The sequence below is a fragment of the Xylocopa sonorina genome, chromosome 8 (genome assembly GCF_050948175.1).
Source record: "Xylocopa sonorina isolate GNS202 chromosome 8, iyXylSono1_principal, whole genome shotgun sequence".
Classification (NCBI taxonomy): Eukaryota; Metazoa; Arthropoda; class Insecta; order Hymenoptera; family Apidae; genus Xylocopa; species Xylocopa sonorina.
In genome coordinates this window covers 3030488-3045923 of record NC_135200.1, presented here as the reverse complement: position 1 = coordinate 3045923, position 15436 = coordinate 3030488, and the positions used below count along the sequence as shown (strand labels likewise).

At 37.8% G+C, this 15436-nt stretch overlaps 2 protein-coding genes across 7 annotated transcripts in view; one reads left to right on the top strand and one right to left on the bottom strand.

Moving 5' to 3' along the window:
- The first annotated feature begins 3090 nt into the window (after nt 1-3090).
- Nucleotides 3091-6442, top strand: Mvb12 (multivesicular body subunit 12-like Mvb12). Of its 3 annotated transcripts, none has more exons than XM_076899619.1 (8): nt 3091-3113; nt 4406-4544; nt 4711-4909; nt 4990-5140; nt 5211-5294; nt 5384-5723; nt 5815-5865; nt 5948-6442. In XM_076899619.1, exons 2-8 carry the CDS (start codon nt 4416-4418, stop codon nt 5981-5983), a joined length of 990 nt encoding a protein of 329 aa, XP_076755734.1. In that variant the 5' UTR covers nt 3091-3113; nt 4406-4415; the 3' UTR covers nt 5984-6442. The 3 variants fall into 3 exon arrangements, with proteins under 3 accessions (XP_076755734.1, XP_076755732.1, XP_076755733.1); XM_076899617.1 differs by lacking the exon at nt 3091-3113 and adding an exon at nt 3145-3282; XM_076899618.1 differs by lacking the exon at nt 3091-3113 and adding an exon at nt 3153-3279.
- The window catches only part of LOC143426265 (uncharacterized), a 45570-nt gene continuing 36536 nt past the window's right edge, over nt 6403-15436 (bottom strand). For all 4 annotated transcript variants that reach the window (XM_076899590.1, XM_076899589.1, XM_076899591.1 and 1 more), the window contains exons 2-5: nt 11170-11568; nt 10517-10815; nt 9913-10320; nt 6403-9776 (exon numbers count right to left, since the gene is read on the bottom strand). In XM_076899590.1, coding sequence (XP_076755705.1) covers nt 8165-9776; nt 9913-10320; nt 10517-10815; nt 11170-11568 — 2718 coding nt within the window. In that variant the 3' untranslated portion in view covers nt 6403-8164. The remainder of the gene's footprint in view (nt 9777-9912; nt 10321-10516; nt 10816-11169; nt 11569-15436) is intronic.

The following is a 15436-nucleotide window of genomic DNA, read 5'->3' as shown; positions in this document are numbered from 1 at the left end:
TCAAGCAATACTCAGAATCATATCCATACTACTTTTAAGCAACACTTTGTGATATATCCATATTTCTAAATAGCAAATATTCTGTATTATATAAAACATTAGTTGTCAACAGTAATCTACATTGTATCCAAACAATTTTTAAGTAATACTTTGTAATATACCTATGGCTTTCAGTAACAAATGCTTCGTATTACATACAGTATTCGCACTATAAATTTATCCCTTTGCAAATCAGATTCACTCTTTTAGAAATTAAGTACTCTTACTTAAATATTTTATTTTTAAAGAAGCATCAAATGTAAAGTACAATATTTTATTATCTATCCATATTTTTAAATAGCAAATACTTGGTATTATATCCATACTAATTTAAAACAATACTTTGTGATATATCCATATTTTTAAATAGCAAATACTCTGTATTATGTACCAAAATAGTTGTTAACAATACTCTGTATTATATCCAAACAATTTTCAAGCAATACTCAGAATCATATCCATACTACTTTTAAGCAACACTTTGTGATATATCCATATTTCTAAATAGCAAATATTCTGTATTATATAAAACATTAGTTGTCAACAGTAATCTACATTGTATCCAAACAATTTTTAAGTAATACTTTGTAATATACCTATGGCTTTCAGTAACAAATGCTTCGTATTACATACAGTATTCGCACTATAAATTTATCCCTTTGCAAATCAGATTCACTCTTTTAGAAATTAAGTACTCTTACTTAAATATTTTATTTTTAAAGAAGCATCAAATGTAAAGTACAATATTTTATTATCTATCCATATTTTTAAATAGCAAATACTTGGTATTATATCCATACTAATTTAAAACAATACTTTGTGATATATCCATATTTTTAAATAGCAAATACTCTGTATTATGTACCAAAATAGTTGTTAACAATACTCTGTATTATATCCAAACAATTTTCAAGCAATACTCAGAATCATATCCATACTACTTTTAAGCAACACTTTGTGATATATCCATATTTCTAAATAGCAAATATTCTGTATTATATAAAACATTAGTTGTCAACAGTAATCTACATTGTATCCAAACAATTTTTAAGTAATACTTTGTAATATACCTATGGCTTTCAGTAACAAATGCTTCGTATTACGTACAGTATTCGCACTATAAATTTATCCCTTTGCAAATCAAATTCACTCTTTTAGAAATTAAGTACTCTTACTTAAATATTTTATTTTTAAAGAAGCATCAAATGTAAAGTACAATATTTTATTATCTATCCATATTTTTAAATAGCAAATACTTGGTATTATATCCATACTAATTTAAAACAATACTTTGTGATATATCCATATTTTTAAATAGCAAATACTCTGTATTATGTACCACAATAGTTGTTAACAATTCTCTGTATTATATTCAAACAATTTTCAAGCAATACTCAGAATCATATCAATACCACTTTTACGCAATACTTTGCGATATGTCCATATTTGTAAATAGCAAACACTCTGTACGATATCCATACAATTTTTAAGTAATACTCAGAATCATATTCATTTAAGCAATACTTTGTGATACACCTATACTTTTAAATACCAAATATCCTATATTGTATACCACATTATGTTTTAAGCAATACTGTGAATTATCTCTGTACTATTTTTGAGCAGTACACTACATCATATCCATAATATTTTGAAGCAGTGTTTTATAACATACTCATCTTATTTATTAACCCCTTAACGTGCATGCTTGAGTTAACTTGTGCGTGCTAAACTGGCCAAACTGTGCACACTTGAAATAATTTGAGTGGCATTGTATTTAATGCTGCTATAATTTTTCACACTTGAATGCAATTGAGAATTTAAAGTAATAATGTGAAAGCAAAGAAAAACAATCGTTTTATTGATATTTATCATTTGCGTGGGAAAAAATGTGCTTTAAGAGGTTAACAAAAATATTTTTTTGACACTACATATTACTTTTTTATCAATGCTCTGCATGATAAAAGCGATTGAAAATTCCTGAAAGTAGCTACTTGTAACATTTTATGCAAATCATAGAAACAAATTTTAATTAGACTTGAAAATGCATTATAAAAGAATGAATTTGTTTCAAAATAAAATTCTATAACAAACGCACTAGAATTTATTCTTTCTGATATTATTGAAATACGTATGCATTATTGAACTGTGCTATTATTTCGCATCTTCCAATTTACGAATTTCATTTCGCGTACACAAAAAGCAGTAAGTATATCGTCCGTTTAGAAGTCGAATTTCTATTTTTCTTTCGTAAAGTGTAAATAGTATTCGTTATATTCTCTTTGTAACGGTTACTTACGGATGAACAACGCGTGTACCTTACACACCGAGTTAAATAGAATATTGCCATAATATTCCAATGAATTTCGAGTAATTAATTATAAATAATTATTAATTTACCTGAGAATAGGCGAAATTCGTGACGACAAAGACGTACACGATGAATTCGTAGGATAAACGAAATTCTTTCTTGTACTTTAGATGGTCACGACGCTGACCAACACCAACCGACGCCATTCGATAGTAAAAAGAGTGAGGCTAGTTTGGGTACAATGCTTGAACGTTCTGGACGCAGCGCCATCTAGAATATTTCGTAGGTGAAAATTAGTATTTAAAAGATGTGAAATATCCACGATATTAAATTCACATATAACGCATGCCCACTAGCCGTCTTCAATGTAAAATATTTAGAACCAGTGGACTGTAACAGTAACATTTAATCGAGTCTTGCATAAAAACATTGCAAGTATAAATTAGACGCCATACTGTTCTTTCAGCTTCAGTATCAGAGCGAAGTGTTCCAGCCACGGTTAACAAATTTGTTACGGTGTTGTTACTTTTAAATTGTGCTCGAAAAATTCTTACGAATACACGTCCGACCGTAAGCATGCTGATAAAGAGCTGCCACATGACTCTCGTCCATTTTCTTATCGCTTGGAGAACTGATTAACTTACGGTTTTGGCATATTTCGACTTTGCACAGTCAAGTGAATAATCCAGCGAGAGCGAGTTGTACAGGGAGGACGGAGAAAAGCGTCGTTAAGTTCCACGGCGTAAAAGAAACGGAAACAGAGGTTAGCTTATTGAACAGAACTACCCTAGTCAGTTAAGATGGTAGTCGTTACGGTTGTGGTGGTGGTGGTACAAGTGATGTCATTGATATCAATTTAGTTAAAACGTCGAAAGAAGAAGCGGAGAAGAAAAGCGATTCTCACGAGTAACGGTGTCCCGCGAGGTTTGGTAGTTATCTTATCGGGTTTCACTTCGATACGATTTAAAAGTGTGTAAATATTACACCACTTGTCAGTGACAAAACAATTGATTGTATATACATATGTAGTTTCTCGTTCTCGTCCTTGCTCTCTCGATAGATAGATATTTTTCCCTCTCTCCCTCTCTCTCTCTTTCTTTCTCTCTCGATAGTTGTTCTCCCCTCCGTTTCTCTTTCTCTTTCCAGTCGTCTATTTTTTTCCTCTTTGTTTATTCATATGTATACGATTATCTTCACGTTATTACGAATGAATCTTCCGACGAACACGGTTACGCGTCAAGGGGAATACCATTTGATTGTGACTCGATCGGAAATTACCGCGTTGCTCTGTTCGAATTAATTAGCCGGTTAATTGAGAAAGTCTGCACAATAAATAACGATAACAAGTTTACCAATTCTTTGAGATAGTGTGTCCTTCGACAGTTGCAAAGGTGAGGAATTAAAAGAACACGCGACTAGCGCGGGTGATTAATAATGGTTCTTGATATTTCGTTGCCGCGGATGTTTTGAAAATTGGTCCTGTTAAATAATGCGATGGATGCTCGAGGAAACAACGCGTCCCTTGTTTCCAGCTCGTTCGCTCTTTTTTCTCTTTCGAAACGCTGTCATCGACGACACTTCGGTTAATCGAATAATAATTTCTCAGGAGCGAAATTTTCAATGCGTCGCAAACTTTTATTATTGAACAAAAATAGGTCATCGAGACAAAGTAGGGGAATTATACGGTTGCGTTTCTCGCGCTTTTGATGTATCAAAGTGTAATGAACTTCGACGGTGGAATGTGCTTTCCGTAGACGCAAATTTCCTCTTTATTTAACTACGTTATTTATTGGAACGCGTCGAGCGTTCGATGGTTCGTAACGGCTGGAAAATTGCGACGATCGTTCACAATTTGACTCGAAATTTTTTTATCCATTGAAATGACTTTCAGTAATTACTTATCTGTAGCATAGATAATATATCATCAGTACAGATCAGTACGGATTGTATCTCTGTGAATTTTCAATAATCTAAATTTAACTTTACATACGTATATGCATATTGTGCGAAGAGGCAAACAGAAATAGTTACATGGGCATGTTTCCATGTTAACAGGGTTGTAACAATGTCTAAAAAGACTAGTTGCAATAAAATGTTGGTTCATCAGTTATCATCCGTCTTACCCGATGATAGACCAATCACAGCCATAGGTGTAGTCGAAGACATAGATAAGTGTCCACCAAATTTTACAGTGGTGAGTAACTTTGTTAATCAATTTTGCAAACAGTTCATATTTTGCTCGATTTAACTACAATTCTCAGCATTTTAATAAATGATCTAAATCTCATTCGTTTTGCATGTTGTTCCATTTATGGAAGATAGAGTAGAGATACCAGAATTATTGAGTGATATTTCATTAGGTGTCGAGAACTTACGATCAAGATACAGATGCTGATTTATGGAGAGAAAGTGGGCTCTTTATCAAAAAGAAAGGCAGATACATATGCTTTTCGAAGACCCAAGGGCTACCTCAGTGCGTGGTCGAAGACATAATAGTCATTAACGAACGAGACACACCTCCATTAGAATACATCATGATCAGTAATACTATAGATTCAAGTGAGCATACGTAAGATTGATCAAAGTATCATTTCACAGAAAAGTGTATTCCCTTAGTACATTGCAGTAATGGATTTTAGAGCAGAAGGCATGGAGGAAGAAGCAGCTGTGCTATAAAATTAGAAAGAAGGAATTATGCTCGAAAGCAGTTACTGATATTATCATATGTAGTAGTATACATAAAATTTGTAACACGTCTAAGATGGCTACAAATGGATTTATTCCTGCTGGGTATGCGTATAAATATCATTCATAAAAATTTAATAATTCAAAGCATTCTAAAAATATATTTTTCTTTTAGTACCATCAATGGAGTTTGTATTTGTTATAAAACTGTGGATATTGTAAATGGGAATTCGAATTCGCAATCATATGTTAATATAGAGTAAGAATTATTTTCATTCCTGAAAAGTCAGAAAGTGATAGTATCGATGTTTAACAACTGTTACATATTTAACGGTCTTTTATTCGTAGTTTATTTCAAAGTTCTTCACCAAATCCATTGAATGGAACGCCACACAGAGTACCTCCTGAGAGACCACCAAAACCAAAGTTTTCGCCAAAACCAGCAAATGGGATTTATCCACAAATTAGTGGTAGCAAGGGACAAGATACGGATGAATCTAATGACAGAGATTATGAAGTTTTAAGTCCTAATGCAAAAATTAAACCGACAAGACCCGCCCCACAGCCGCCTACATCAACAGTTATTGGATCTACATCAGTTTACGGTACACTGCCAGGGTCGTCAGACTTAGATGGAGTCCCATTTGCTATTAATCCACGTTTTAGTGCTCATTCTGATTCTTCCACTGTGAGTAATTTTTTAGAGAGAGATACACGTGTATTCTTGAAATAACATACACGTATTATTTCATGTATTTTCAATAAGTGTTTGCTTTCAGAATAAACTTCCTGTGATTAAAGTCTGGACTCAAAAAGACTTAGATAAGGAGGTAAAGATCAATATTTATCTAATATTTTCATTACATTCACGTATTTCACTTTATTCACGTTATTCTTTGTTCTTTCGCGCAGTTCTTTTACGAGTTTCGTGCCGAGAGAGAAACTTGAAGAAACCATTGTGCCAGACTAATTGTGTGAGATTCTTCATACAATTTCTTCAGCTATATCTATACATTTGTATTGATAATATAGCGCTAGCCAAGTGTAATAGAGTGCCTGAACGAGTGATTAATACTAACCCGCGAAAATGGAACACCTTGGAAAAAAAGAAAAAAACATTTACCGAAATGAGATGTTCGAATTTATTGTCCATTTTCTGAACTGTACTTTTTTCTTCCGTGTCCTATTTAGATTTTGATACCAGTGACAGTTAGCATTGTATTTTTATAGAGTTGCGTTGTATTTTTATAGATAGTAGAAGTTATATATATACATAATTGTATCATATGTTTAATTGTTTATAAATCGTCACGAAATATTTAACATTGTACTGGTGTATTTCTATTTCTTAATCAAACACAGGAATCTTTCAATAAAGTCATCTTCACTTTTATTTCCAACAAGAAAGAGATAAGTATGTTTTATTATTTTTGTCCCCGAAACTGATTTTCTTTCTAGTACGTATATTTAGATCATACAGTGTCTTTAATGCTCTTTCATAGACATACATATATATTTTGTTTTTGTCGTTCTCATGTAATTAATCCGTAATTACATACACGCAGATTCTTAAATGCTACGACATTTTAAGCAAAAGTTGGTTTAAATATTTGAATTTGATAATTAGAATCTTATTATTAGAGTTATATAGCACGAATGTAATTACGGATTAATGTAAAGTCACAATAATTTAAAAATTCAACAGTGTTATATCATTACGGGTATACTTTGTTACATTTCATCTCAATACAATGAAATGAAAACACCTTCGATTTTTTTCATTTATATTCGTGCGTAGTATACAGAAAACAACGGAAGAAAAACGTCCGCGCGATAAAAACATTAATTTCCCCGTTAAACAAACTTATTCCACTTCACAGCGGAAAAAGCTATGCTAACGTACCACGATGTTATTAATTCATTTCATAGTCGATTTCACTAGTGACACTATAAATAGGTACGAAACATTTTATCAAAATGTACAATACAGGAGAGGTATCCGTAAATCGAAACTGCTATAAATAAATTAATTCCTACATTCCTCCGCTTCTTCAATAATAAAAAATTTGATAATTGTATCATATAGAAAAGAGAAAGATGACTGTTGATAACAATTTACAGCATTGCGGATCGTAGTTAGCGTACGAATGTTAATCTACAGTCGATCTTCTTTTATTCGATTTTAAAACGCGAATCAATTCTTTGACTGAAAATCGAATAGATTTCCTACATCAAAATAATTTGTTAAAGTAACGAATAAAGTCTGAGTAATGAATCAATATGATTATTTCTGTTTCATCTACTATTGGAATACAATTTTGAATGTATCTTTTATAATAACCCATAACGATTTTTATGTGTTGAAAGGGACCTATACATTCGTATACTTTTTTCTGTAAGAAATTAAAAATCAATTTCTTTTTTTCTTGCGATTTCACAGCGAGTCAATATATTCGCTTGCAATATATATTCAATAGATCGATTTTTGAAATGGATATTTTCCAAAACAAATCGGCATAATTGATAGAGCTATTATAATCCGGCAGACTAAAATTTTCCGAGTACTCGAACAAACGATATAATCGGAGATCTTATGAGGTTTCACAAGGATTTCATCCAAAAGTTTTCCTCCTTCTATCTCGTTCTATCGCTTATCGAGCGAGACGGGGAAACAGAAAATGAGAGATACTTCAAGTGACCAAGATACATCGTCCCAGTAATAAGATCAAGTGACATAAGGCAGAACTTCTCGAGTAAGTTTACTAAAAATTCCTCTACGTATATTTCTCTAAATGTGAGCAACAGCTAAAAATAGTATCACACTATACTATCCTGCAACTCCACTGCCTCCCTAGGGTCTTCCTATGCGTCATATTTCTTACTTCTGGCAACCCTGGTCTTAAGCGAAGCTCATGAGATTCCATGAGATCCTCGACTACCTGATTCACATAAGTAACCTATAGTATCCAGGAGATTTCTCTTACCAGGAGGTATGAAATTTCTAATTCGAGCTACCGATTTCACTAATTCATACTCATAATCGCCATTTAATAACTCTCCCCCGTTTCATGTTCCTTCGTCACAACCTTCTGATCTGAACAGACCTTTCGGAAAGACTTGCGCCAGTCGTCAGACAAACGGCCCAGTCCAATGTCTAACGTGAGTGGTATTGTTCGTCGCGGTGACACCATGTTTCTCCATCACCGCGTTCGCCTTGATTTTGTTCTTGTACTTCACGTCTTTCGGCTTGAGCATACTCTTGTGGTTGCTTAGCAATCTCGACGGCGTCAGTATGGACTTATTGCTAAGACCCGTCGCCTCTAGGAAGTGGTCGTAGCCGGTGCTCGAGTTACTCGCAGCAAGAGGAACATTATTATTGTCTTTGGTTGCGGCAATTTTCTCGTTCTGCACGACCGTCGTGCCAAGATTACCAAGCCTCTCCGACCCGTCACCCTCTGGTCTGTCCGGATCGTCGGACAGATCGCACTCGTCCAAATTGAACTCCTCGAAGTTCTGCCTGATGTCAAACTGCTGGTCGAATTCCGCGAGTACGTGTCTATCCTTCGTTCTCGCACGCTCTCTCGGTTGATCCTTCGACTCACCACCGATCTTGAACTCTTCGAAGTGGCGGACGATGTTGGTAACTCTGGGAATTTTCTGCGACTGTTCACCACCAGCCTCGGGGTGATTCTGCCGTGTCTGGAAGGAGGATCGAACATTGTTGAACCTGTTCCTCCAGAAGTTCCCTTCGTCGCTGTTCGTTGCCACTTTGTTAATAGCTTCGTCGAAGTTTAAGCTTCTTGCCGAGGTGACGTTAATTCCCGGGGACTTCAAGGGGAACGATATAAAACCGAAAATCTTCTTGCTATGCTCGGACGAGCCTGACTCGAGGAGCTGCTGTTTCTTGCGCGTTTCGTCGATTAGAAACGAGGGACTAGGGATCTTCTTCAGGATCAACGTATTGTTCTTGAACTGCGGTTTAGGTGGTAACGCGGGCGGCGTCTTGGGCGGTGGTGACATAATTTCTGGAAGTGACTCGATGTCTTCGTAATCTAAATTCTTCGCTATAGTCAGCCCTTTTGTGGACATCTGCAAACATGTTTTCTCCTCGATTCGTTCCAATTTTAAAGGGGCATTAGACGCGTTCGCGGACACCTTCGTTTTCTGCGTCACCTGTGAAGAGGTGAGCGTTGTATGTCTCGTCTCCTCAACTTCGACCTTTGGCTCTATAATGACGATTGGAATTGCCTTCGATTCCTCTGGCTCTCCTCCGAGACTGGGTTCGTGGTTCGTCATTGTGGTAGAAACGCTTGACGTTGAAGCCGTCTGAGTGAGACTCATGCCAAACGCGTCTTCCGTAGCGGTGGGCTCAAAACTGCTTGCGGGAACATCGCAGGTGAACTCGTTGCTGGGCGATTCTTTCTCTATGATACCCTCTTCAGAGTTTTTCCTCTCCATCTCAGACCCCACCGATTCGATGTCTGACAATTTAGTAGACTGAAACTGTACGATTCGTCCTTGATATTTAAAACTTCTAGGTACCGAGAGTGTATTTTCTTCCTCTTCCATATCTCGCAAGAGGATTTGATTGACACACTCCAGAACGGAATTGTGATTACTGTTCGGTCGATAAGTGCTGTGTCTGAAGACATCGTCGCTGATTTTGTCCTCGTCAGGATCACTATACCAGTTCCCGCTGGTTTCTTCTACTGTTTGTTCTTCAAGTTTCATTTTCAGAGGTCTGCAACCAACAGTCACATGCTGATCATATAGAAACCGAAATATTTTCTCGATTTAACATTTCTATTCTTAATTTTGAAATTAAGTTTTTTCATTTTTAACATATACACCTTCCCAATAAGAAAGCCAATACTTACACGCAGTTGTTATTGTTATTGTTATTCCCAGCATTGGCACCGTTATTATTATTACTATAATCCTCGTTCGCTCTTGGTATCTCCGTGACCGCATCCTCCGAGTGCTCCAGATTCCTCGAGTTCGTCTCGTTGCAGGCATTCACGTAAATAGGTTCTTGCTCTTTTTCCTCGTCCTCTGATACGAAGTTACAATCCATCCCGTCGTCCTTACTCTCTGTCCTCGCGATGTTCGTGGGCTCTATCACCTCCGGTGCTTTATAAGCCTTGTGGATTTTCGACCTACCGATACTAGCTTTCTTCCTCGATAACTTACAACCGTTCTCCATGATCATCGTGTCCTCGTCATCATCGTCGTCGTATATCATCGTGGTCTCATTCTCGCTGTCCGTGATCATCGTTGGCGTGCACCTGTCAAACAAAATGAAATATCCACTCTAGAATTGGCTCGGATTTGTGAATATTTTAAACATTTACGTTATGTTAGGAATATACGCTAAAGCATGCAAAATGAAATGAGAAGAGATGTATCATTTAGTCATTCAATCAGTCTTTTCTGCTACTTTGAATTGAAAACAAGATTTATCTCGCAACTTTATTGTCATACCTCGTATTTAAGGTGGAGCCAGGGGAGACGTCGGTGCTTTCACCCTCGCAGAAACCCTCTGTGCTAAGTAACGACGGGCTACCCTCGGTGGTGGTCGTGATAATCGACACGTCCGTATTTTCGCTGCTCGTCAGACTCGTTTTCGAGATATCGCTGCCGGCGAAGCTGTGCGTCTTTTTCACCCCCCTGTCCAGCCCGTCGAGCGCAACAGGTACCTCGGACCGGCTCAGTTTCGTAATTATCTCGCATTTCAGATTTTCAATGTCTTTGCTAATGCCGCAGTCCGGTCTCGAGTCCATCTGAAATGGAAAATGGGATCGTGAATCGTCTCAGAACGTATCCGCCAGAGCGATTTGTAGGTAATGATCGAAATTTTCGAAACGTATTTTCATCGGTAAATTTACATCATATCGTAGTTATATTCACGAATATACTACATATTTTTTGACAAACCAAAAAAAGAAGGACGCTCTCCTTTTTGTAGGTCCACGATACAAATTCAAGCTACCAAAAGTTTTACAAACATTGTTAAAAATTTGTTCAGATCAAGCGTTACTCGAAAATTAGATCCGCTAATCGCGTCGTACGCCCTCTAGCCTCCTTGGCAGACGCAATCGAAACACGTGTAACTGTTCTTATCGACCGAAACTCACGCCAATCTTAGACGCCTGCGAATCGTCGTTTTCGAAATTGGCCGTCGCCTCGACCTTCATCGATGGTTTGCCAAGGGTCTGTTCGCGTTTGCATTTGATATAGTTCTTGGTGTAACGCCTGAGCCTCGCGATTTCGAGCTGCTGGTTCCTGATCACGTTGTCCTTCTCGCAGAGTAACTGCCTGATCGATTTCTGTTCCTGCTTGAGCCGCGCCTCCAGCACGAGGAGCGCACGGAGTATTCGCGATAGTTGTTGGTCTCGTAAACTCTTCTCGGATTCGTGGCCAGCGGTCCGATTGTCCAGCTCCTTCACCAGATCACGGCATTTCTTTGTGGCCGTTCTCAAGGCCTCCTGCGTACGAACCAGCTCCTGCTTAAGCGTCCGTACCTCGGTTTCCATCTGAAAATTAAAAGACGCTGGTTGAGATGTCGTTTCTGAGATACTAAGAAGATTATAGAGTACGATTGCACAGTAAATGATAAATAATATTAAGAAATGTCAGTAATTTCGTTAAAATTTAATATGAAAATTAACTGTCTGGGTTTAGACCACTATATAGTATTTAATATAATATAATTTTTACTCTATATTTTAATTACTATACTACTAACATTAATCATCATAACCTTTTTGTAGTTAAACCAGATGTCTTAACATAAACAACGTTAGCTAAAAAAAAATGAACGAATTAAACGAAAAATTTGAATTCGAATAGCGTTAAATACCCATAAGCAGCGAGTGTTAGATTCTCGAAAGAGTGAACGCGATCGTCTAAAATAGAGCTCGGTGCGAGCCAAGGGGGAACAATGGGAATGTCGAAAGACGCGGACCTCCCGCTTTGTTACGCGAGAAAGAAAAGTCTTGGAAGGTTTTGACTACGGAGGAGAAACCCTGGAATCCGTCCAGGTGTAGAGAGCGGTACGAGGACCGGAAGGACCTGACCTGCAGGAGCTGGTAAGCCAAGCGGACAAAAAAAAACAGGGAGAGAAAGAGAGCCAGACGAAATAAAAAGAGGAATCATTGTTCGAGCCATAGGTTAAGGTCCATTTTATTTGGCATCCTGTTTCTCCGTACGGATAACGGTGCATAAGAAATTTACCAGTTTTCGATAGATCAGTACTACGGAGATGAACTTGCGTCAATTGAAATAAAATACAAAGGTGGTAATATTTATTGCATCGTTTTCTGTGCATCTTTATTATATATAAAACACATACATAGAGATAAAGATAGATGGAGAGCGAGCGAGATATTTAACGAAACCACGCGAATAACAGTTTCTACCCATAGCAACGCCCTTTGCTCGTTTTAAAATATCTTTTCACCGCGCGAAAGGCAGATATAACAAAGAAAATATCCGATATGCCACACTGACGCCCTATCATTCCGCGAGCCTAAAGAAGGGCATTTCGAAGCGAAGATACCGATCGTGTGCCGGTTGAAGAGGCGTTTATTCGAAACTAATTACCGGTTCGATGCCGCGTCGGGCTCGTCTGGCGAGTAAAACAGCAGCCGGACGTAATAACAGAAGAGAAAACAGTGTTGTTGTGTTCTCGTTCGAGTAGAACTCGCGCGAGTTTTCTCCGTCGCCTCCCGGGGGTGTTTCGTTGTCAGTAGCGCAATAAGCCTGGCCTACCCCGGCGGCGAATTTATGGAGAACCATCGGATCGCAGGAAGCCGCAAATTTTCGCGGCCACGCTGTAAGCTGTAATTATATCCACCGTGGCCACCGCGAGAAACGCGTATCCTTCTCGCTCACGGGGGAAGCAATCCAGCGCGATGGACGATTTTCGAAGTTGCTCGGTACGAGACCGCAGAGCTGTGTCTCCCTGGGGATTTCTTCGAAATTTTCTGACGAAGATTGTAGAGATCGAGAGGTAATATCGCGGTAAACTATCTAGAAATGTAATAATTTGATACGACTACGTACGCGAACGAGGGCTTGGGTTAGATTTATTAAAAAAGTGATGTCTCTGCTTTCCTTACTTCTACATAACAATTCGAAATGTTTTAAACCCTTTACGTTACTTCTACGTAATAATACAAATGTTTAACCCTTTTATCAGTAATATTATAGAAAATTTCATGCATTTCTCAAAAGGTTGCGGTGGAATAAGTTTTAAAGGGTTAATAAACGAAAAATGAAAATGTTCCCAATTAAGATCGCTTAGAGAATGAACAGTCTAATCCAGCATCGTTATCGTCGCTAAATGGCATTACTGGTGCCTGCAAAACGTTAACATGGCAAATACGTTAGAGTCAGTGAATTTTGCTTCCAAGAAAATGGAAAGTTCTATGGGATTCTAAATATTTCCAATTACGGCAAAGCTGTTTACGAATTCAGCGCATATTCCGGTTTCGATACTCGGGAAACAGCCGCTTAAGTATGTATACGTCCTACGTCAAAATCAAACTTCTACGGATTCGAGAAACTAGTGAGCCAATGACGTCACGGGAATCCCTTGTGACTACGAAAATGTATTCTGTAATACATTAGAAAGTGCGACCTGATGAGGTGTCCGTGCTCTGAATGCCGATGATCATAAACGAGCAAACGTTGTAACTTTGTGTAACATAATTAATCATAACTCATTGTTTTGCATAAATGTTGGAAATCGCGAGAAGATTAATCAGCAGCGGGATTCAATTCTATCGAATATGTAGCAATCAATATCGAACGAGTTGCTTGACGGACGTTGGTAGTTAATAAATCGTTGCGAAGCTACAATATTGCAACAAATCAATGGAATAAATTGTGATTTTAAAAGCTATCACATTATTAGTTTGCCATGTAGAATTGAAAGAACGAATCATTCAACACAATTATTCGTTTTAATGTACTAATTAATTTACATGTCGAAATCAAATAAAACAAGCAACCACGTTTGCAATGTTAGAGAAGTACGTAGTTGCGTGGATTTCTGAAAATCTGACACCCACTAAAGTAGCTAACGGGGGTGATGAAAAAGTGTGTTGCGACTTTCTCCGTCCTTGACCAACGGTTTTTCGGTCCATCCTACCGCCCGATAGGAGGTCAACGAATGAGCTGGACGCTACATGAGTTAGGTACCTGGTGTAGGTACAGTTATATATCCATTTTAACGCCATCCAGCATCCATCGAATTCCTCTCGAAAGCAAGTGCAGAGGTCAGCAGAGCTGATCGCAATCACCAGCTTTGTTCCTCGTCTATATGCTCGTTCCACCCTGGTTCTAACTGTACCACGATTTTTGAACATCCGCGTCCGTAAGAACGTGTGCACGAAGGATGCACGTCAACGCAGCTCATTCTCTTCCCCCAATAACTCCGAAACACACTTTCTCCGGCGATACAGCGCAACGAACGAAAAGGGATCCATAATTGTCGCACGAAACGCGCAACGAATGTACGTGGATCGCATTTCGCCCAACTAGTCGTGTTTCGACGCGAATCTATTCGAGAAATAAAATATTATACACGATGGAGTTAGAAAGTTCGATTTTTCGTTTGCAAATGATTTTGTTCTCTTTGGTGGCACAAAAGAACGAAGATTCTTTGATTTCGCAAGCCCAGGCATGCACACGTAGTAGTTCTCGCGATCACGAGTGTAGAATTGTGTCATCGTTTAAACAACCTTCATTGATTGCGTCAGGCCATCTTGTTACAATCGTGTAATAATTAACGTACGATTTCTCGCAATGTTTAAAAACAAAGAACATGGTACGATGTATCAGTTTTATTGTTGGTACGTAATCTGGTTGGAATATTACAAACATGTACAGTGGTGAACTTGATATTAAGCCAACCGAAGCTTTCAATCGTTACCCCGATGTGTTATTCAATATGCAAATCGTTGATTTTACAAAGGCTGCGACAAGACCTTCGTTGGAAACGTCTTAAAGAGTGACTGATTCATCGTCCGGTGGATGTAGTAGGTCGTGTTGAAATATGTTAGTCCACCGCATACTTTATCTATACCTTACTCTTATACCGTCCTTTTAAAACATCGCACTCTACGCCCGTCTCGAATCGTTTCGAACGTAATAAATTGCCGATCAAATGCATCCCTACTAGACGGTAAAGTAGGAGAGCGCGTAATTCAATTTTCCTTTTTTTTATAACGCAGCACCTAAGCGCACGTTCGTCCAACATATTTGATCGAACGCGTAAAGCGTAAATCGAGTGCCGGATCAAGGTTAAAGATCCCTGGCCATTTAAGAAACCACCTCCGTGCCGTGGTACACAGTAGGATTTACATTAAAAAATAACTGGTGCGTTATTCTCGTTAG

Excerpts from the sequence above, each read along its gene's own strand:
- Mvb12 (XM_076899619.1), top strand. The coding sequence starts at position 4,416 with ATGTCTAAAAAGACTAGTTGCAATAAAATGTTGGTTCATCAGTTATCA. Across the intron at positions 5,141-5,210 it reads AATGGATTTATTCCTGCTGG|TACCATCAATGGAGTTTGTA; the intron begins GTATGCGTATAA and ends TTTTTCTTTTAG. Across the intron at positions 5,724-5,814 it reads CTCATTCTGATTCTTCCACT|AATAAACTTCCTGTGATTAA; the intron begins GTGAGTAATTTT and ends GTTTGCTTTCAG.